Source organism: Monodelphis domestica, chromosome 5, assembly GCF_027887165.1.
Source record: "Monodelphis domestica isolate mMonDom1 chromosome 5, mMonDom1.pri, whole genome shotgun sequence".
Classification (NCBI taxonomy): Eukaryota; Metazoa; Chordata; class Mammalia; order Didelphimorphia; family Didelphidae; genus Monodelphis; species Monodelphis domestica.
Window position 1 is genome coordinate 1,920,001 of NC_077231.1, and position 22,777 is coordinate 1,942,777.

The 22,777-nt window shown below is 43.6% G+C and overlaps 1 protein-coding gene and 1 long non-coding RNA gene across 11 annotated transcripts in view; one reads left to right on the forward strand and one right to left on the reverse strand.

Moving 5' to 3' along the window:
- LOC103095708 (uncharacterized) overlaps positions 1-5,913 on the reverse strand; it is a 21,689-nt gene extending 15,776 nt beyond the window's left edge. Inside the window, exons 1-2 of one of the 4 annotated variants that reach the window (XR_008911936.1) lie at positions 2,353-5,913; positions 179-2,254 (exon numbers count right to left, since the gene is read on the reverse strand). This is a non-coding gene — a long non-coding RNA (uncharacterized LOC103095708). Of the gene's footprint in view, positions 1-178 lie in introns of all 4 variants that reach the window. The other 3 variants (XR_008911935.1, XR_008911937.1, XR_008911934.1) reach the window with 3 other exon arrangements.
- Positions 5,914-5,998: 85 nt separating this feature from the next.
- Positions 5,999-22,777, forward strand: part of DNM1L (dynamin 1 like) — a 69,718-nt gene continuing 52,939 nt past the window's right edge. For 4 of the 7 annotated variants that reach the window (XM_007502552.2, XM_007502553.2, XM_007502555.2 and 1 more), the window contains exons 1-2: positions 6,324-7,047; positions 11,316-11,463. In XM_007502552.2, the coding sequence (XP_007502614.1) occupies positions 6,946-7,047; positions 11,316-11,463 (250 nt within the window). In that variant the 5' untranslated portion in view covers positions 6,324-6,945. Of the gene's footprint in view, positions 7,048-11,315; positions 11,464-22,777 lie in introns of all 7 variants that reach the window. The other 3 variants (XM_007502554.2, XM_056797381.1, XM_007502556.2) reach the window with 1 other exon arrangement.

Below are 22,777 nucleotides of genomic sequence, written 5' to 3' on the forward strand. Positions count from 1 at the left end.
GATCCTTGTTGGCCTTCTCCTAGTTCTCACTGCTTCCTTTTGGCCATTTATTTAGAAGCCGCCTGTTGGAATAACTTATCCTTGTCCCCCCACAAGCTTACTTTCACCAATGAAAATGCTTGAGGCCAGAAAGGACACACAAAGATAATCTGGAGAGAGACAGGGAGAGCACTGATACCTGGGCTGGCAGGGAAGGATCCCCGAAGTGCCCTGACCTCTCAGGAAGCTCAAGATTCCAAGGTGGAAGTGAAAGAAATCCATCCAGCACGAGGGAGGAGAGAATCTGCTCATCCGAAGACAGCTCTGGCTGAAATACAGACTGCAAAGCTGGAAATATTAGAGAAGTCCAGACACGTAAGCGAGCCAGATGGAGGGCTACCACCACAGTGTCTCAGGGACACTCCCTGGCACTGAGCAGTGAAACGGCACAGTCAGGTCTGTTTTACGAATTTAAATATCTGGCGAAAAGTATGGTCTGTATAGAGAATAGGGAACAAAAAACGATCCTAATGTAGGAAAAAACAGAGATAAATGAAGGAAGGTAGAAACTGGACTCTAACTTCAAATCTAAGACATATTGAAATCTAAATCTGATTCTCATAACTTCACCCAGAATTCAATAAAATGAAAAGGGTGACAATTGAAGTAAGACAACAAAGTGCTCACAAGAGCAGAAACAAAGATATACCTAGACTGGGAATGGACGGCTACAAAGAAATGATTACGGATCAAGTAATTTTAAAGATTGTTCGAATCATGCTATCAGACAAAACAAGAATGAACATTTGCAACATAAAAAGGGATAATCAAGACGATTATGCTGGTGGAAAGGAGCCTATGTGATGTGGAAGGACTTGTAGACAACAGATCAATGTCAATGCTAAACAACGTCTTCCAGGACACTTGGGTGGCACCAAGTCTGGAGCTGGGAGGAACTAGGTTCAAATCTGCTCTCAGACACTGCCTAGCTAGGTGGCCCTAGGCAAGTGACTTAACCCCAACTGCCTAGCCCTTGCCCTTCTGCCTTAGGATTGTTATAAGAAAGAAAGGAAGAGTTGTTTGTTTGGTTTGGGGGGGGGGGGGGGAGAACACATGTATATGTTCCAAATTCCTTAGAATCTAAGTATATAAAGGAAATTGAGTTGTACAAGACATACAGTATGAGATTTTAATGTTCCTCTCTTAGTTTTGGACAAAAGTAATAACAGAAAGATAAATGGAAAGGAAAATGCAGAACTGAATGAACGACTGTAGATGCTGTTAAAAGACTTATTTCTCAACACCAAATATAACCTTTCCAAAACCTGACCATGTATTAGAGCACAGAGATATTGCAAATAAATGTTAAGAGGCATAAACAGTAAACGTGCTCCTTATAGGCCTAAAGTCATCATTACAAAATTACCTAAAAAAAAAAGCCTATAAGGATTAAGCTAGAAAAATGAGCAAACAACAACAAGAACCTGACCATAAGGAGCTAAGGAACACAAATATCGATAAAGACAAAGTTTAAAACATCCCTAAGTGAAGAATGCTCTCTACATCCAGAGAAAGAACTGTTGGAGTCCTTTTTCACATTGGTGTATTTTTGGTTTTAATTTGGGGTTATAATGGTTAAATTGGAATTTTGACTAAGTAAGAGTTATAAAAAGTGGTCGCTAATTGTTATCCCTTCCGTCAGAAAAACTATTAGCAGCTTTTAACAATTTTGTTTAATTGGAATATTAGTAATGTGAAGGGGGTTAAAATTTTGGGGTAGGAGTTTGAACAAAAGTCAGGAGAGCAGTTTAGTAAAACACAAAACAGTTTATTTTGAGGAAAGTTCCTCAAATAGATAGCAAATAGAAAGGAAGAAAGTGAGAGAACTCTTAGACCTATACCTAAGACCCCAATCCTAACTAAGATTTCTAAAAATCCGTAAATCTATCTGCCTCCAAGGGCCTGGCCTATCTACCTACTCTCTCTAAGAATATACCCACCATCTAACTACCTAAATTAATCAATAAGCATTAATCACCTTCCACCTCCTTAAGTCCATTTCTCTTTATCCAATGTCAATTATTTTCCAACTGCCAGTTTGTCTCAGAGACACAGACAGACACCTCTTCTCTTCAGGGAACCCAGAGACAAAAGCCCGTTTCAATTGCCTGCAACTTACCTACCAACTCTTGGCCATACCCTCCTGTCACCAACTGACAGCCTGCACAGTGGGGGAAGCGGGGGGCTCTTACTCAGAAATCTTTTTGCTCCCTTGCTTCTTAAAGAGAAAAAGGGAGAGATTAAGAAAACTCTCTTTACAGTAAAAAGAGGGAATTGTGGAAGGGAAAGAGGTAAGGAGACTGACTAGCCTACCTTAAATGCTGATCTGGTGAAATGAAGCTCACTCCCCAAAAGAGTTCCAATTTCCACATGAGAATCCTAGTCACTCATCAGCAAGCAGGACAGGATCCAGGCAAGGTCCTAATGCAGAAAAACCCTTGTGAGCTAAGTTCATTGAGGCAGTAGTGAACCCAGCAAGAAAGTCTCCAACTCCAAGAAGCTCCAAAGCCAAAAGTCAAAGTCCCATAGCTGAAAACTGGTTGAAAGATCAAAAGCTCCATGTTGAAGTCAAAGTTGAAAAGCCTCAAGGAACCATCTTCGAAAGAACTCCAAAGGAGAAGTTTCAAGGAGAAGTTCCTTGGACAGGAAGTTCAGGACTTTTTATAGTCCTTTTTCCATGACACTTCCTATCCCTTCCTCACTTTACAGGAACGAATTGCAGTCTTTCAATTTGCCTAGCACTGGTAAGGTACTAAGTAGGGGTACTTAAGTTTTCGATTGATTAACTTAAAACTTGCTGATTTATAGACAAAGAGTTTTGGCTCCCTATAACTTTGCTCTTATAACAATGATCAATATTGAAGTGTGTTTTGCATGACAATGAAATTTTTTAAAAAAAGAACAAGAAAACATTGAGAAAGCCAAAGGAAAATCTCAGTATAGTGAATTTTTAAAAACAAAATATATTTCCTAATCTTTTCCCTATAAAAATCAGTTAACTGAATGTACACATTATCATACTATCTAGCAAAGAGACTGTGAATTTTTATGTGCAGTGAGAGACAGTATAGTTAGAGAGCTGGATTCAGAGTCAAGAACTGTGTTCAAGTTTCACCTCTGACACATACTGGCTATGGGACCATAAACACATCATTTAATCTTTCAGTGCCCCAAGCAATTCTCTAAGACTAAGGTGTCAAACTCACCCATGTGAACAAGATTCTTTAGAGCTGCACACCAAATTAAAATTCAGTTGGGAAATGTTTAAAAAAATAAAAACATAACATTTTAAAAAGCCTCAAAGAAAAGCACAGATTGAATACAAGCCAAACAAGAATTACTAGAAGAGCTAAATAATTTTTTTAAAGCAAAAATAACTTTTTTTTAAAGCATGGTAGAGGGGAAAACTGGGAAAAGAAATGACAAGAGCAGAAGTTTTACAAAATGTGCTTCTATATCTTTATTTCTAGTGTCTAGTATAGAGTCTGTCACATAGTAAGAATTAATAAAAGCTTGTTGACTTCACACACACACACACACACACAAAGGAAAATGAGAGCTATGCAAGGAAATGATGAAAAGGGAATTAACAACTTAGTTTTAAAAAATACTAAAAATAATTCCTTAAAAATAAAAGTGACCAAATAGTGAGAGGTTCAAAAAATACTGAAGAAAATAACTGTAAAAAATCAGAATGGGCTATAGGGAAGCATGACTTCATGAGAAATCAAGAAACAATAAAAAATAAGAGAGATAGCTTGGTGTCTTAATGGATAGAGAACCAGGCCTAGAGATGCAAGGTTTGGGGTTCAAATCTGGCCTCAGACACTTTCTGGGTGTGTTATCTGGGGAGTCACTTAACCCCAACTGCCTAGCCCTTGAAATTGTTATGTTTAGGATTTATTTAGCTTTCATTGAGAATAGGTTTTAGATCAGAGAAAAGGTTTGTCTCCTTTTACACTGTCCCCTTTAAGAAAAGGGACCAAAAAAAGGTTGCTGTGGGCTCTTTAAGAAACCAGTGTAAATTGGAGTTGGTTGGAGAATTTTGGGTCTCTCTCTTGAACTTCCTCTTGAAAGCAGATGACTGGATTTGTCCTCTGAGAGAAAAAGATTTGTTGGTTATTTTGAGAGAGTTTTATTTGAGAGTTGAGATTTTAGATCAGGGGTTCCCAAACTTTTTACACAGGGGGCCAGTTCAGTCTCCTTCAGATCGTTGGAATCCCCTCCCCCAGATGGCCACTCACCATGCTGACATCTTCCATACTTAGTACTGACTCTAAGACAGAACATAAAGATTAAAACAAAAAAAGAGAGATGAAAATGCAAAATATCTCAAAGGGAAATAGCTGACCTTGAAAACTGATCGGAAATAATGTATGAATCACTGGTTTACCTGAAATCCATGAAGAGAGTAGACATATTTTGAGAAATTAGAAAGAAAACCTGCCCAGATATTTTAGAAGCAGAGAACAAATGCTTCTACTACAAAAGAAATCACAAAACGAACTCCCAAGAATCTCACAGCCACAATTCTGAATTACCAGGTCAAAGAAAAAATTCTGCACACAGTCAGAAAAAAAATAATTCAGATGCCACGGAGCCAAGGTGGGGTTCACATAAGATTGAGCAAATACACGGTAAATAAAGGTAAAGAAACAGAGAGCTGGGAATATAATATCCTAGAAGGTAAAGGAATTCGGTTTAAAACCAAGAATAGCTTACCCAGCAAAACTGAGTGTAGTCCTTCCGGGGGGGAAAAAGATATTGAGCGCTTTTATGCATTTCTTCTGAAAAGAAAGGACTGAATAGAAAATTTGGTATGCAAATACAAAACTCGAGAGGAGCATCAAAAGGTAAGTGTGAGTGAAAAATTATAAGGGATTCAACAAGGTTAAACTATTTATATTCCTATTTGGGAAAATGATACCTGAAAACAACACCTCTGAAGCATCTCATCATTAGGGCTATTGGGGGACGCATTGGATATGAATCCTAATATTGGATGATCTCGGGGGACAAAGAGAGATGCTGGGAGAAGGAGGGAAGGAGATGGAAAATACTGTAAATTATCTCAGAAACAGGGAGAGGGAGGCATGGATTAAGCAACACTTGGTCGGCTTTATCCTCTGAACTGGATCAAGGAGAGAAGTCTACACATAGACATGCAGCAGTAGGCAGTTGGGTCTGGTGTCAGGAGAACCCGAGTTCAAATTCAGCCTCAGACACTTCCTAGGCATGTGACCCTGGGCAAGTCCCTTCACCCTGTTGGCCTCAGTTTCCTTATTTGTAAAATAAGCTGGGAGAAGGAAATGGCCAACCCTTCCAGTATCTTTTCCAAAAAAACAAGAGTAGGACATGGCTGAAACAAGTGACAAAATCTGACTCACAAAACGACAATAGGGGAGCTGGTGCACTAATGCCCTGCTGTTCAGTAGAGAGCTTTGGAACCCAAAGCCCCCGAATTGTTCATTTTCTTTGACCTAATGAGACCTAATGAGTTCTTCCACTCCCCAAGGGGAAAAAATGCTTCTCTGCAATTCAGTGTTTGAGTTGCCTAAAGCAGAGCCATCTGGCACAGACTAGCCACACGTGTGACCGTAATACGTGGAAAACTGACCACACGGCCAGGTGGCCTTCCAGAGTGTGCTCAATGACCCTGGTCGGCCGAGGGCTGGGGATCCTCATCCACGCCCAGCGGCCGGAGCTCTGGTGATTCTCACAGGGACTCCCTCGTCTCCTCCAAGAACCGCCACCACGCTAGTGTGGGTCCTCATTCCTCCCCCTGGGGAGCTTACAGGGGGGGGGGGGCGGACCACTGCCCCACTGCCCCACTTCACTATTTCCACTCAGCCCCTGAAGGGTTTGGCCTCCCGTCCTCCAGACGTCCTGCAGGGTCCAATACAAAACACTTTGTCGCGCATTCTGCAGACCTCTGGTTCCCACTCAGATTTGCTCGGTCACCACAGTTGCAGGAAAAGAAACGGCAGAAGAGGGACCCGTGCTGGTGCTTCCTGCCAGCTGCGGCCGCGGCCCGGGGTGCTGGCTGGGGTGGGAGCCCTCCTCTCTTCCCCAGAAGACCCAGAGACGCCTGTTCTAAGACTGCAGGGCATACTTTTGGAGTCTTGTACCTCAATGCCCTCCTTTTACAGACTAGGAAACCGAGGCTGACGTGCGCCGGGATTTAGCGGCATTCCTGAGATTAGAACTCACGCCCTCCACTTTCCCCCTGTCACAACTGCCCGGGAGAGGCGGAGAGCAGAAATTGCCCCTCCCTCGGAAGTCTCGGGACTAGGTTTTTCCTGCCTGCGGGTCAGCTCTCTGGGAAACAGGCATCCCCCTGCGGCTCAAGGAAGCCCTCCACGGGGAAGCCCTTCTGCAGCCTTGAGCCCCACGGAGGCTGCCGTGGGGGTGGGGAGGGGGGGGTGTCCGTGCTCTAGCCGAAGCGGAGCAGGGGACGCAGACGACTGACCTAGAAAGCCATCTCTCTAAACGTGCGTGCGCCCACCTACAGGTACGTCATTTGTGTCACACGCAATGCAGCTATGGCTCCAACTTCTTATTAGTTACAGGAGTGCACCTTCTTAGAGGAAATGAACAGCTTAGACTTTTTCTTCGAGGAAAGCTGCTCCTCGGGAGCCCGCCATTATGCCTCGCGAACGCGCACAGCGCCTCGGGTCACTCGTAGCTTCTCCCCACGTTCCTTAGGTTCCGCCCAGGACTACAATTCCCGCCAGCCCTTGGGATCCCGTTTTGGCGCACAGCTTGCTGGGAGGGAGGGAGGAGGGGGCGGACCCAGGCCAATGGGTGCTGGCTCCCGAGGAGGAGAGCGAGCAGGAGGAGGACTCTGGCCCGGGCTCCATTCATCCCCTCTGCCTGCCGGGCTCAGGGCCTCGGTTTTGGGGAGCCATGGAGGCGCTGATTCCAGTCATCAACAAGCTCCAGGACGTCTTTAACACCGTGGGCGCCGACATCATTCAGCTGCCCCAGATCGTCGTGGTTGGAACCCAAGTGAGAGCCGGGGCTCGGGGTGCCCTTAGGCCGCGGGGCCGGGCGGAGGGGAGCAGGTCCCGACCCCGGCGCCCCGCCGTTACTCCTGCCCGAGCCCGTGGTGCGGACCCCACCGAGGCCCAGGAGGGAGGGAGGCGGGGTGCGGGGTCCGTGCCCTGGCGCTCTGCGGTTACTGCTTCCGCCGGGCCTGTAGTCGGGGCCGGCTCGGGTGTGGCAGGCTGCGTGCCCAGAGGTGCTGGAGAAGGGCCGCTCCCCCCCCCACCCCCATCACGCCTTCAAGGGCGGCTGAGGGACGCCGCCGCAGGCTCCGGGCCGGACTGCTCTACTCTGCTCCGCTTCCCTTCTTCGCCCTTCCGGGGATGCCCCGGAGCAGCGGGGCTAGACCGGGAGTGGGGGGGCTTCCGGAGAGCCCCTGCGTTGGGGGCGGTTTAACCTTCCAGTTTCGGGAAAAGCTTGGCGGCGAAACGCACGCGCACACGCTTGTCTTGAGCCCCTGTGGGGTGGAGTGGGGACGCACGCGTACGGGCCCTCTTGCGCGGGCTCTGTCGGTGATGGGATCCGCACCTGGCTAGGCCCTGACGGCCTGGCTTGTTCCGGTCCAGTCCCGTCGCCCTAAGCTGGGGCTCGGGCTCTCCCCAAGGTGAAGCCAGGCCCATGGCTCCCCTTTTCGGCTTCCAAGCACTGGCCCGTGTCGGCGCTTTGGGGGAGCATGGGGGGGGACACGGACAGTACCTCGAACCTCGTTCTGCCACCCCTTCTGGCCTCGGGGATGGAGTGGGGTAGCCTGGCGGGTCGGCCTTAGCTTTAGAGGGAGGCGGACTGAGAAGCCCCCCTCCCCCGCGTTCCGAAGGGGTTCTAGGGGGTCAGCTGGAGTGCACGGGGGTCCTGCAAGGGTGGTGAGTGGGGGTGGGGGAGCAGCCTTGGGGGCCCCCACTCTGGGCAGATGCTGCCTGGCACTCCGCACCGCCCACTGCACCAGCACTACTGAGGCTAACAGGTCCGCACCTCTTTCCAGCCTTCTGGTCAGAGGGGGAGCTGAGGCCGAGCCTGCCTCTCCAGGGTCCAGGTGTGGCCAAGGTCTCCCTTCGGTCCGGGAGGGCGGGGCTGCCCCCGCTGTGCCCCTCCCTCCTGTTGGCCTGCTCCCTCCTCTGTCAAATGAGCTGGAGAAGGAAATGACCCACCGCTTGGGGTCTCTGCCAGGAGCCCCCCCAGGGCCCCAGTGGCCAGAGGCCTGAAGGGCAGTCCAGAAATCCAGCCAGATACGGTGGCCTCATAAATAGTTGAGGGCCGGAGGGAGGCTTTCTGTTCCGCCAGTCTTTCTCCCAGGCCACCTGATCGGGCAGTTGGAAGGGGAGAACCGTGGGGAGAGTCAGTGACTCCCTGCGCTCCGCGGGCTCCCCGGCCCACTTTGGCCCAGTGCTGGTCTCGGGGAACTCAAGAAGCCTCTCGAGGTGTTGTGGAGCCTCTGTAGCGGAGCCTCCTGCTACCTGGCCGTTCATGATGCCCGCCAAACACGGAGACCCGGAGAGCCACTCACCGGTTTGACTAGGAATGGCCCAGCTGATGTGGCCCCTTCTCAGGGGGGGGGCCCAGCAGCATCTCCCCAGGGAGAGCAAGGGAAGCCTCCGCCCTGTCCAGAGAAGGGTCTCGTTCCCTTCTTAGACAGCCTCAAAGGGCTGACCCATACCATGTTTCTACCCTCAGACTGAGCCTCTAGAGCCCCCCAGAGGATGGGCCGGCAGCCACCCTCATGAGCAGGCAGGCCTTATGCCTCCCCCTCCCTCAAAGAGCTAAAAAGGGAAGGGGCGGCCTGTGGCGGGGCAGGAGCTGACTTCCTGGAGGGCTCCTGGCCTGGCCGCTTGGGAAAGGTTCTAGTTTCCTTTCCTGGCCCGACCGTTTGTGATCCTCTATTCTGGCAGGGGAGGCAAGGCGCGGTCAGACAGACCCAAGCTTTGCGGAGCTCCTTCCCAAGTTCCCCAGAGATTCTCGTCCAAAGAGGCCTCCTCTGACGTTGGTTACCGCTTCGTAAGCGCTTGGCTGCCATTTGCCGGTTCTGGCTTCGCTCATTCTACCAAGCGTTCTTTGGGTAGCCTGATAGAGCTCTACATCCTGAAGGCTAACTGAAACGTGGCTCCGCCAGGCGCCTCAGCGGACCGAGGGCCAGGCCAGGTCCTGGGCTCAGAGGGGCCTCCGATTGTGCCTCGCTGTGCGCGTTGCCTCCTCCTCGCTGCTCTTCCGCCTCTGCCCCCACACAGAGGGTTGTTCCAGGATGGAATGAAAGGTGTCAGAAACAGCGAATTAGGCCGTGTGGCCACGACTGTGCTGGCACGGACCGAGCACGAGGCTGTGGCTTTCTGGCCAGGGATTTCGTCTCGAGCCTGGAGAGGGTTGGGTGGCGCCCTGGGACATGGTTGGTGGGTCTCTGAACGAGCGCTCCTGCCGTGCCACATAATGCTCCCGAGAGCCCTGCCACGGAACCGCCAGCCTTAGAGAGTCTGAGCGCTGGGAGGCGGCCTCGCCCGTCGCTGCTCCTTCGGGCCGGGCCATCGGGGCGTTCTGGCCTGACCTCGTCGTTGTGGGCCAGTGGCGGTCCGCACACAGGAGGGGGCTCCTCCGCTCCTCCCTTATGCACGCCCTCGGCCGTTTCCAGGCTGTTTCCCAGGCAGCGGGGAGGCCGGGCAGAGGGCTGGCGCGGGGCGGTCAGGCCACACACAGGCACGCCCCCATCAGTTACCAGAGCACCGTGACAGCGGTGATAATGACAGAGCTGGCAGCGGGGAGGCCGGGCAGAGGGCTGGCGCGGGGCGGTCAGGCCACACACAGGCACACCCCCATCAGTTACCAGAGCACCGTGACAGCGGTGATAATGACAAAGCTGGCAGCGGGGAGGCAGCGCCCAACATGTAGCAGACACGATGGGGACGTGTCATTTCTGGGCAGGGCGGTGAAACAAGGCGCGCGCCCGCACGGGGGACTCAAAGGCCCCTTCTTCGCCTCATTCCGCTCTGCTTCTCAAAACGGGCGCGCCATTTCAGAGCTCCACCGACGGCCGTGTGCCCGCCCGCGATCCCCCAGACTGTCGCCGTCCCTGTCGTCTGCCGGGGGACGATTAGTCCTGTTTGGCCCATCTCGGAGAGACGTTCCTGTCCTCCTGCCGCTCTTCTGCTGGGGCGTGGCTGGTGGTCTCACCCACGTCCTTGATTCATCTTGTAGCGCTGCCTACATCCTGCTTTCGTCACTCAGTTATCCTTGAAGGAGGCAGGCGGAGGCCGGGAGTCTGTCAGCTCTCCACGAGGTGAAAGCAGGACGAGGGATTCTTGATGTTCCCTCCTTCGCGATGGGCCTGCCATGGCTTTGCTCCTTCTGCCCCTGACGGCCCAAGCTTGGCAACCAGTCCTGCTTTCCCCATCCATGATGCCGCCTTCTCCTGCTTTGGTTCTCCCTTCCTTAGAAATCATTGGTGTGCCCCGATTCCCGCTCATGGGCAGGGTGAGAGGCTACTAACCATATCGACAATTGAATGGGCTTCTCAGAATGTTGTGCCTCACCGTCCCTTTATTTCAGTTGTACTGATCAAGACCAAGCCATTATTAATCGGATACAAAGAGGACCAATACATAGTATTGATGGAAGGGAAGGGTTTAAAAAAAACGATCTCTCCATAACTGTGAGAGATCCAATAATTTTTAAGAATAGTACGATCTTTAATATCGAGGTTAGGTTCTAAATGAACGTGTTGTGCAATGTGGTAAAAGCCTCGTTGCCCCCAGACTCCCTTGCAGTTTTTCTGGCAGTTTTTATCAGAGGAGTTTTTACTTAGGTAACTTGTCAAATGCTGAATTGCTGAATTCCATTATTTCTGATTCCCCTGGGTCTGCTCTGCTCTATTGAGATCTATTTTAAACCCATCCTGGCTGACTTTTCTGATGGCTGCTTTACAATCTAGGCTGAGGTCTAGGGGTGCCATTCACCTCTTCATCAGTGCTTTTTTCCCATCATTTCTTTGATCGTCTAGATTTTTGTTTTCCCAAATGGATTTTGTTATTTTATCAGTTCTACAAAGTATCCCCTTGGTAATTTGATTTGTATAGCATTAAAAATAGAAATGAATTTGGGCAATGTCACTTTTATCATATTGATAGAGTCTAACCCTTGAGGACTGAAGATTCCTGCATATATTTTATTTTTATGTCTTATTTGTTTTTTATTTCTTTAAAGAACTCGTTGTTTGATGGTTATTTTGAATGGAATTTCTTTCTTGATTTCAGAGCAGTGGAAAAAGCTCAGTGCTAGAAAGCCTTGTAGGGAGGGACCTACTCCCAAGAGGTACTGGAGTTGTCACCAGAAGACCCCTGATTCTGCAATTGGTCCATGTTTCACAAGAAGATAGAGGAAAAGCATCTGGAGATGACAATGGTAAGTATTCGTTTTTGTAGGACTAGAATTACTCTAGGACTTCACCTATGTGATTCTGTCCTTAAAAGGAAGCAGATCGCTGATAATGTTTATTGTTGATGAATGATAATAAGTAAGAATGAGTGGTAGCATCGAAAGTTGGAGGGAAATAATCATAATGAGGGGCCCTTAGGGTGTTACAGTTGCAAAGTGCCTTCTTCATAATGACCAGTGCTGGAGGGAGGGCTGGGAGTATTATCTCTGGTCCCACAGATGAGGGGATTTGTCTCAGGGAGGTAAAGTGACTGCTCTGTAGTCACATGGCTAGTAAGTATTGGAGGCAGAATTTCCATTTGAATCTCTTGACCTTGAGCCCTCCTTGCTAATCTCTTCTATTTAATTTTATTCAATACTCTGCCAATGGTTTGGGATCTTGACTTTGTTATCCATAGTAGGAGCATAGATTGAGGGCAGAGAGTGGCCTCAGAGTTGTGATTCAAATCCAAATCCAGCATTTTCATTGACAACTCTTTCAATTTTGGGTGTCCCACAAACTGTCTAAGCAAGCCGTCTTTGCCTTCATTCAAGACATAGGGCCAGTGGAAGCTGTGGCCACCGGCCCTACTGTAGAGGCCCTGCCACCAGGTTAATGGTGCTCCACTAATCAGCACTCTGACTCCTTGTGCCAGCTGGAATTCACCTATCATCTAGTCCATATCTCTTCTCCTAGTTCTCAAGACTTTTATTTTTATTTATTTATTTTAAAATCCTAACCTGTCTTAGAATCAGTACTGTGTATCGGTTCTAAGGTAGAAGAGTGGTAACGGCTAGGCAGTGGGGGTGAAATGACTTGTCCAAGGTCACCTGGCTGGGAAGTGTCTGAGGCCAGATTTGAACCCAGGACCTCCTGTCTCTAGGCCTGGCTCTTCATCCATTGAGCTACCTAGCTGCCCCCTTCTCAAGATTTTTATTAAATATGCCTTTGTTATTAAATACTTTGCTAAACCGTGTGTGAGTGTGTGCTATCTTTGGTAATAGTCTAGTAAACTTGTGGAAAAAAGGAAAGATTAAATTGGTATGATTTAGATTCAGTCATGCTAATTATCAATAATATATAAGATAAATCACTGAGATACAAAGCAGCAAACAAAATATTTTGCCATGTTGTCTACAAGGGGCCCATTTATCTTTGTGGGCTGCAGGGCTCTTGATGTCATATGGCAATATGGTATTTTGTGGCGTCTGTTTTCATGGTTCCTCGATAACTGGCCCACTTCCTTTTCTGGTCATAAAGTTCTTTAATATCTTTGGTACCATCATACCATTACTTGTGAGATTTTGTTTTCTCATGGTTTGGGATATTCCTTGATCTGCCGCCACATGGCATATGGAGATAATTTTAGGGTTGTGACTTAAAATCTAAATTAATTTGTTGCCAAGGAAAAATCCCAAATAAAATACCCAAGTCAGTCTGGAGTTTTATGGTAATTTTAATTAATATAGAGGGAAGGATTTTAAGGAGAAAGGGGGAAGAAGGTACAGAATTTTTCCTGCCTGGCCTGTGCCAGGGGGAGTTCAAGATCTCTGCCACTAGGACTCTGTAGGAGATTAGAGGCTTCTAAGAGGATAAAGTTTGGAAAGTAAAGGAGGAAAAACTCAGCCAGAAACTCACCACCAAACCGGACAATAACTGTAGCCACGCCAAGATGCCAAAAGGCCCAGCACGCTGCCACCAGCCACCTCTCCGCTGCCAAAAGGTACCAGAGAGAGTGACACGAAATATATAGACCTTTTGCTCTTGTGTCCCCATCTCTCAATTTTCACCTATACCAATCACATCAGAGGCTTTTCTCTAGGACTTCCCTTTTTTTAGTTCTCATCTTCTTTGATTAGATTATATCTTTTGAGTTACTTAACACTTCTTTGGTAAGTTCACCTTTTGTTAGTTACTTAACCTTTTTGTGATTACCCTATATCTATATATCCTATATCTATATATCTATATCTATATCAATAAAACTATAAGTTACTTAACACCCTTTTATATTAAGGTCTTAAAATGGACTTGGCTTAAAATTCTAGATTCACTATAAAGTAAGAACTAAGTAACTTCATTGTTCAATCAGGAGATTACAACTTTATCTTCTCCATAAAGTAAGATCTAAGTAGGGTGGAGTAATCTAAATTTAGCAGGCATAACTATAAGAATACTGCTGCTTAAAAGTTAGGTTTTTATTTCAGGAAAATTGCTGGTTGAGGTATTAGCAAAATAGCTCCATTTCTTGAATACAGTCTAAGCTGTTCTTTTATTCCTATTTAATTCTGGGTCCAATTTATTATCATTAGTGAGTGTCTTTGGACAGCGTCCCAGATATATATCCTGATGGTCTAATTCCATGTACTTTCCATCCAACTATTCTAAATAATAGACATTTTTTTAAATACGCTAGGTTTCTCCTGTTTGGATAGTGAGGCTGGTTAAACCGAGTAATTCTGGATCCCATTTAGGAGTTTCTCTAGAACTTTGGAGGCATGAAGTGATCAGAACAACATTGATAGGATTAACTGAAGAACTTCACCATCTAGTGAATCGCTCTTCTATCTGGACTCTATACTGCATGTCCTTTGGTGATGAAATACCTTACTGTTATTAAAAAATAATAACTTTGATAAAACGGATAGAGTAACCTTGAATAGGAAGAAGATATACTTATATGGGGAAAATGTAGATACTAGAGGGAGAATGCATGATGGAAAGCATTTATTTGGGTGAGGGTTATTGCAGGAAGAAACTGAAATGCTTATGTCGGAAATGTAATATAAATCACCTGGAATGAAAGGAATGACGAGTCCTAAAAGTAGATGACACACAAAGGTTCACACTTAGTAATCAGGTCCTCTGATCAAAGAGAAGATCAGTCTGGCAGCATGAATTGATTATTAAGTGCTTACTGTGTGCCAGGCAGTATACTAAGAATGGGAGAAACCAAGGCCGAAACGGGTCTTGCTCTCAATGAGTGTTCCATTCTCAGTTCTTTCCCTCCCACATCCCCCTGCTGTAGCAAGCCCAAAGGATAAGCTCATTACAAATCAGTATAGGCATGAAAACAAACATCTACATTAGCTGTGCTCTAAGAAAAAAAACAAGGAGGAGAAATGGAGGAACTAAGCCTCAGGCCTGTCTCTGAGACCACCGCTCTTCTTTCTGGAGGGGCACAGCCGTTTAGTCCTGGCTCTTTTGGCATTGTGGTTGGATATTGTATTGATGGGAGTTCCTTAAAGCCTTTCAGAGTCGGTTGGTTTTATAATTTGCTATTACTATATAAATTGGCATTCGTTGGTACAAGTCTTTTTAGGTTTTCCGGAAATCACCTGCTTCAGCAAGTCTTACAGCTCAGTGGGATTCCATCACATTTCTATACCTTAACTCTTATGGCCATTCCTCAACGGATGGGCATTCATCAGTTCTTTCCAATTCTTTGCTTCCACAAAAAGAATTGCTTTTTGTACATACAGGCCCTTTACGCCTTTGAGCTCTTTAGAGTATAGCTCTAGTAGTGTAATCATTAAGTCAATGTCTTTTAGGGCATTGTTCCAAATTGTTTTCCAGAATGGTTGGGCTAGTGCATGGCTTCCCCAACTGGGCGCACCTATTCTTCCTCATCCCCTCCAGCATTTGTTGTTTTTCTGTTCTGATGGGCAGTTTAATTTGCATTTCTCTAATGATGAGTGATTTAGAGAATTTTTTCATGACTTGATAGTTGGATTTTTTCCCCTTAAAACTGCCTTTCCATGTCCATTGACCGTTACCATTTGGGACTGGGCTCTTATTCTTGTAAATTTCATTCAGTTCCTGTATTTTAGAAATGAGCCCTCTTTAGAAAAACTGCCTCCGTGTCCTGCTCCCCCCTCCCCAGCCAAAAACTTTTTAATTTTATATGATCAAAGCTCTCCCTTCTTTTTCCTGCAAACCTCTCTGTCTCTTGTTTGATCATGAACTCTTCCCCTCTCCATAGATCTTATCTTCTATGTTCCTTGAATTTGCTTATCATATAAAACAGATCACTTTTATGTCTAAGTCACAGTCCTCTTTGAGTTTATCTTGGTATACTCTGAGATGACAGCCTGCGCCTAGTGTCTGCCAGATTTCCTTGCACTTTTCACAGCAGTTTTTGTGGAATAGTGAATTTTTGCTCCAACAGCTCAGATCTTTGAGTTTAATCACTCATTTGGTTCATTGTGCTCACTTGTTTCTTTATATTGTGCACCTGTTCCATTCCATTGATCAACCACCCTGTTTCTTACCCAGATGATTATAGCTTTGTAATCATCAAAGCTTAGTTTGAGATCCGTTAGTGCTAGTGCCCTTTCTTTCTCAGTATTTTATGTATTCCTCTGATATTCTTGACCTTCTGTTCCTCCAGATGAATTTTGTTATTATTTTTTCTAGCTTTATAAATTAGTTCTTGGGGAATTTGATTGGTTTGGCACAATTAATTTAAGTAGTATTTTTTACTTTTTTTCTTTTGGGTTTTGTCTACGCATGAGCAATTTATATTATTGTTATTTGGATCTGCCTTTTTTTGTGTTCACATAGTTCCTGTTTGTGTCTTGGCAGGTAGACTCCCAAGTATTTTATATGCTCTGTAGTACTTTTAAACATAGTTTCTCTTTCTGTCTCTTCCTGCTTGGGTTTATTGATAATATACAGAAATGCAGATTTTTTTATGAGTTTATTTTATATCCTGCAGCTTTTCCAAACTTCTCTTTTTTTCTTAAAAAAAAGATTTTTTTTTAAACCCTTACCTTCTATCTTGGAATCAATATCATGTATTGGTTCCAAAGCAGAAGTGTGATAAGGGCTGGATAAAGGGGGTTAAGTGACTTGCCCAGGGTCATACAGCTAAGAGGTATCTGAGGTGAGATTTGAACCCAGGACTGCCCATCTCTGGGTTTGGGTCTCAACTCATTGAGCTACCTAGCTTCCCCCTAAATTTTTATTTTTAAAACACTTTTCCATATTTACATGATTGATTTTCTTTCCCTCCCTATTTCCCTTCCTCCCTCCCTCCCAGAGCCAACAAGCATTCCCACTGGGTTATACATGTGTATACTCATAACCTATTTCCATATTATTCTTTTTTGTAAGTGATTAATCTTATAAATCCCAAACCCCAAATATATACACAAATAAACATGTAATCAATCATATGTTTTCACCTACAGTTTTACTCCAAAAGTTCTTCCTCTGGAGGTGGAGAGTGTTCTTTTTCATAAGTTCCTCAGAATTCTCCTGGATAATTTTATTGCTGTTCGGAGCAAATTCTATTACATTTGCTTATTCCACAGTATTTCAGTTGCTGTGTAGAATATTCTCCTAGTTTTGCTTATTTCACGCCACATCAGTTCATGGAGGTCTTTCCAGCTCTTTCTGAAATCAGCCTGTTCATATAGCACAATAGTATTCCATCACCACCATAGACCCAATTTGTCCAACCATGCCCCAATGGATGCTCGTCCCCTCAGTTTCCAATTCTTTGCCAGCACTAAAAGCGCAGCTGGAAATTATATAGGTCCCTTCCCACGTTTAGGAATGAGTGTTCTTATTTTGACACATCCATCTAAAAAATCAAAATGACTGCCTTTTTGTAAATATGGTTAATGATGGGTAAAAATAGGTTTTCCTAATATTGGACACATTATAAATATAGTCTGATACAAATCCAGCCTGGTCAGAGCATACCCCTTTTCCATTCAGCCACTCAAGTGATCTAAGACACAAGTTAGATCAAGTCATTGCCCTTCCTCCAATCCAGTGGCTTCATTTTGCCTCCGGGAGCACTATAGAATGCTCTGTTTGGTATTCCGTGTCCTTCATAACCAGCCTTGGCCTGCCTTTCCAGGCTTCTTTGCACCCAACTGCCTCAGCACATACGTTCTGATCCAGTGATACTGGCCTCCTGGCTGCTTCATCTCTCAGCTACAGGCATTCTCTCTGGCTGTCCCTTCTCTACTTCCACTACTGAGCTTCCCGGCTTCTTCTCCTGTGGCCCAACTGAAATCCCATCCCTTGTGGAAGTATGTTTTGTGTGATAATACAGGGATAACCCAGCTTGAATTGTTTGTCAGCTCCACGAGGGGGAAGGGAAGAAGGGAGGGAGACACTATGGATCATATGACTTTGGAAAACCTAAGGGGAAATTTGTTATGAAAATACATAAAATAATGTCAAATTCTACCTCCTACAGGAAGCTTTCTCTGACCTCTCAATTCCATTGCCCTCGCTCTGTTAATTATTTCTTATTTGTCCTGCATTGAACTTGCTTTGCATATATTTGTTTGAATGTTATATTGTAAGCTCTGTGATGGCAAGGACTGCTTTTTGCTCCTTCTGTGTCCCCAGAACTCAGCATAGTCTTGGCACATAGTGAATATATGATAAATGTTTGTAGAATTGAATTATATTATTTTCTTTAAATTTTTGTAGAAACATTCATTAGATAAATTAGTCTTAAGGGTTCTTTTTAAATATTGACTCCCTGATTTAAAAATCAAGACCCTATTAGTGTCATTGGAGCAATTTGGTAAGCTTCCTTCTTCAATTATTTTTTGAAACAACTTATATATTACTAGAATGGAATGAATTGTTCTTTAAATGTTTAGTTGGTTTGTAAATGTATCTGTTCCTGGGTTTTTTGTTTGTTTGTTTGTTTGGGGGGGTTATTTATGGTTTGTTCAATTTCTTTTTCTAAGATAGTTATTTAAATATTACATTTCTTCTTACTTCTCATTGACTAATGAATATTTTCACAAATATTCATCCATTTCATTTAGATTCATTTTTATTGCCAGAATGTTGGACAAAATAGTTTTCATTCACTGCTTTTATTCTTCAGTGGCTTTGAATTCACCTCTTTCATTTTTTAATACTGATCATGTTTTTCTTCCTTCTTTCTAAAAATCAAATTAGCCAATCTATTTTATTAGTTTTTAAATTAAAAGTAAATTAAAAATTAATATTTATTAAATAATTTTTTTCTTAAAAATTTTTAAATTTGGTTTTTAGGATTTCCATGTTGGATTTAACTTATCATTTTCCTAATTTTTGTTGTTGTTGTTGTATGCTCAATTTGTAAATGCTCTTTCTCAGCTATGCTTCAAAGGCCTTTTATTGATTATAATTTTTATTGCATTATGGTCAGAAAAATATTCATTTAATATGTCTGCTTTTCTTATTTGTTTGTAAGATGTTTCTGTTCTAATATATGTTCAAATTTTGTTAAGGGCTGTTCATTTCTATTTCCAATTAGTATTCACTAGAAGTCTGTCATATTTGATTTTCCTAAAATTCTTTTTTTTCCTCTTGTAATTTTGGCAACATTTGTTTTATTTGTATAAAAACATTTCAATTTGATGTACTCGGGATTATCCATTTTATATTTCACAATGCTCTCCATCTCCTTTTGACTCATAAATTCCTCTCTAATCCATAAATCTGATAGGTAAATATGTTTCCTGTTCTGATTTACTTATGATATCTCCTTTTATTTTATTTTAATTTATTTATTTAGTCAATTTAGACCATTATTCCTTGGTTACAAGAAGCACATTATTTCCCTCCCTCCCCTCTCCCCACCCTTCCTGTAGCCGATGCGCAGTTTCATTGGGTATTACATGTGTCCTTGATCAGAACCTATTTCCATGTTGTTGGATGATATCTCCTTTTATGTCTAGGTCATGCATCCATTTTGACCTTATCTTAGTGATGGACTTTTCTAAAATTGTGTTCATCTCTTCTTTATTTTATAGCTAGATATACATCTGAGAAGAGTAAATTGAGGTTCCCCACTATTATAGCTTTACTGTAATTTAACTTTGATTTAAACTTTTCTTTGAAAAATTTAGATGCTGTACCATTTGATGCATGTATAGCATTAGTATTTATTGACTATGGTACCTTTTAGTAAAATGTGTTTTCTCTGTTTAATCTTTTATTTTTGGTTTTGCATTGTCTTAGATCATGATTGTAACCCATGCCTTTTAATTAAACTGAAGCATAATAATTTTATTTAAGCCTCTTATTTTAAGAGAGAGAGAGAGAGAGAGAGAGAGAGAGAGAGAGAGAGAGAGAGAGAGAGAGAGAGAGAGAGAGAGTGTGTGTGTTTCTTTTTCAAGTGTGGTTCTTGAAAATATTTTTGGATTCTGATTTCTACGCATTTTGCTGTCTTCTTCTGTTTTATGGGTGAGTTTAACCCATTCACATTTATAGTTAGGATTGTTAACTGTTTATTTCTTTCCATCTTATACTATTATGCTCATCCATCTCTTAAAAAAAAAAACAAAAAAACCCTTACCTTCTGCTTTAGAATCAGTTAATCGTAGGAGATTAGCCGACCAGATGGCTGGAAGCATTTCCTAGCACCCAAGCCACAGCAGCTTTTGTTGCTAAGGTACTCTTAAAAGAGATTATTCCTTGCTTTGACCTGCCAGCATGAATTGATTCAGACAGGGGAACTCATTTTACCGATTTGGTTCTATCCCAAATTTATTTGTGTTTGGGAATCACTCCCAGATTCCATGTACCATATCATTCCCAGAGCTCAGGCCAAGTTGAGAGAATGAATAGAGATCTTAAGACTATGATTGGAAAATTGTGCACTGAAAATGGCCTAAAGTTCTCCCTCTAGTTCTATTTTATCTCCAAAGCAGGCTCAGGGGAGATCTATACATCTCACCATTTGAAATACTTTTTGTCCCGCCCCCCCTCCCCCCCCAGTACAGTCCCCCTTTTTCTTCTGCATACACATTATTACTGGGGGGAGGGGGTACTTCTATTGCTTCTTATATACAGGATTTACAGGTCAAATTGCGAGAACTCCATGAATCGGGAGCTGAGGTACAAGCAGGACCTCTAGACTTCTCACTCTATGACTTATATTCCAGGAGACAAGGTGTACATAAAGAACTTCGAGCACACTGTAGGAACTCAGCCTACCTGGAAATGTCCATTCCACATCCTGTTAACCACTCTAAATGTTCTCAAAATTGATGAAAAGGACTCTTGGATTCATTGCTCACATGTAAAACCTATACCTTCTATCGACACTGATTGATTGTATCCTGTCACATGCATTGGAGATAAAAGTCCATAGACAAGTGGACACTGTTTTGGCTGACACATTGAATTCCTGAAATTATTTTTTTATTTATTGCTTTTCATTTTATTTTTTTTTCAATAGAATATTTTATTTTTTTCCCCTTCTTATTTCTTTTACTTGAAGTACATATAATCAGTATTAATGTTTTGGATGTTGAAGGATAAATTTAGAATATCTATTAGCTCTAATATCAGTGCAGACCCAAAATGCTTTAGATTATGGAAACTTTCCATTGATTGTTAAATATTGTGGGACTTTGACTAATAATTGTGTCTGATGCCAGAAGAAAGGATCACAAAAGAGCCATTGTACAGTGCCAAAAAAGACAAGGTCAAGGAGACCAGCAATCCTTGTGAAATTGATAAGATCTGCGCCAATTCAAAGGACTTTTTTTGAGGTTTGAAGAAGTAGCTTTTTGACAACGTCAGACATTGGATTTCCCCGTGCCAGATTCAGATAAGTACCCAAGTTTGGCTTCCATTTTGGCTCCCCTATCTCTGAAACCAAAGATAAAACCAGACCAGGGAATCACATACTTCCCATTTACTTCAAAATCGATTCCCTTTCTCTTTTCATAGTATGGCAATTTTCTGTAGTCCTGGCCACCAGTGGGTAAGTGCTATATGACTACAGTTGTCTTGCAGGCTTGTAAGACATAAACCACTTTAATTGAGCCTTGATAGTAATTCAAGACCTTGTTGTGGATTTATTCTTTTTTACTCCTGATTTTTATATACATAGATTTTGAGATTTTTTTCTCCCAAAATTTATTTTGTTTCTTCTTTTTTAAATTGGTTTCTTTTTAAATCTAAGATTTTTAATTTTTTTTAGAGAAATTTCTCACTAACTCCCTGAATCAAGAAAATGGACTGTTTTAAGAAGGTGCCGTAAAGAAAGCCTATACTGCATCAGAAGATCCAGAATGAACTTTGGGATGTAGTCAACCGAACTGAAGGGGGTTGAACACATTTATTTTGAATGTAAACTCTTATGCCAAAGAGGATTGCCCCCAATTGGCTTTTTTGTCAATGCATCTACCACTCATTGGTTTTGCTGTCTTTCTTTTATTTCTTTCTTATCTCCAACTATTGCAATATTGTATGTACCTTTAGCTAGAAAATCTTTAGAGATATAAGCTAGTTATGTGAAATGATTTGCTGGGGACCCTAGGCAAGTAAATCTGGGAGATTTCAACATGCTCGGCTCCCAATTGAATCATAGGGAGGGATTGTGAAAGGAAATGACTTTATCTTAATCAAGTACTTAGAGAGCTCCACTTTTTTAACTCAGTCAGAAACTTGTGAATCCTTTGATAAGAGTTTACACTCTCAGAGGACAAGAGGTGGGTCCCACAAAGACTGCCCCCATGGGTGATAGTAGACAGATTGAAAGACTGCTATTGGTTTCTGTGAAGAGGGAGAGAGAAGAAATGATGTGGGAAAAGGAGTATAAAAAGAGACCGACATGGTCTGGATACTTTCCCTTCCTTGGTTTTTGGAGAGATTGGTTCCTTGGCCCTCCTTGCTTCCTTGACTTGTGGAAAGACTCATTCTGGAGATTCCTTCCTCAGCTTGTGGAGAGACTCTTTCCTTGCATTCTGTGTTGGCTTGCTGGAAACTTCTGGACTTTCATGTGGAGATCAGGACTTGAGGAAGCCCTTGCCGAGGGCTGAGCTGGACTTAGCCCTTGGGTTAAGAGAAACACTTAGGGCTGGTAGACTTGTTAAAGCTCTGTCCCTTTTAAACATTTCCCACTTTCACTTTTTATTCCTTGTTGTAAGTAAAAACTGCTAACAGTCATTTTTTAATTAGGGGCTAATATTTTATAAACAGCAACCACTTTTATAATTCTCATTTTGAGTCAAAACCTAAATTTAAAGATTACAGGTTCTAAGGTAGAAGAGTGGTATGGGCTAGGCATTGGGGGTTAAGTGACTTGCCCAGGGTCACACAGCTAGGAAATGTCTGAGGCCAGTTTTGAACCCAGGACCTTCTGTCTCAGACTGGCTCTTCATTGTGCCACCTGGTTGCCCCCATCCATGTCTTTTTAAGAGACTGTTTTGTTTCTGACCACTTACTCTTTTAATCTGCCCTTCTTTTTGTTCTTCCACTCCCTTTTGTCCTAAACCCTTTTCCTTCCTACTTCCCAGTTGGATGAGATGGATTTCTGAACCCAAC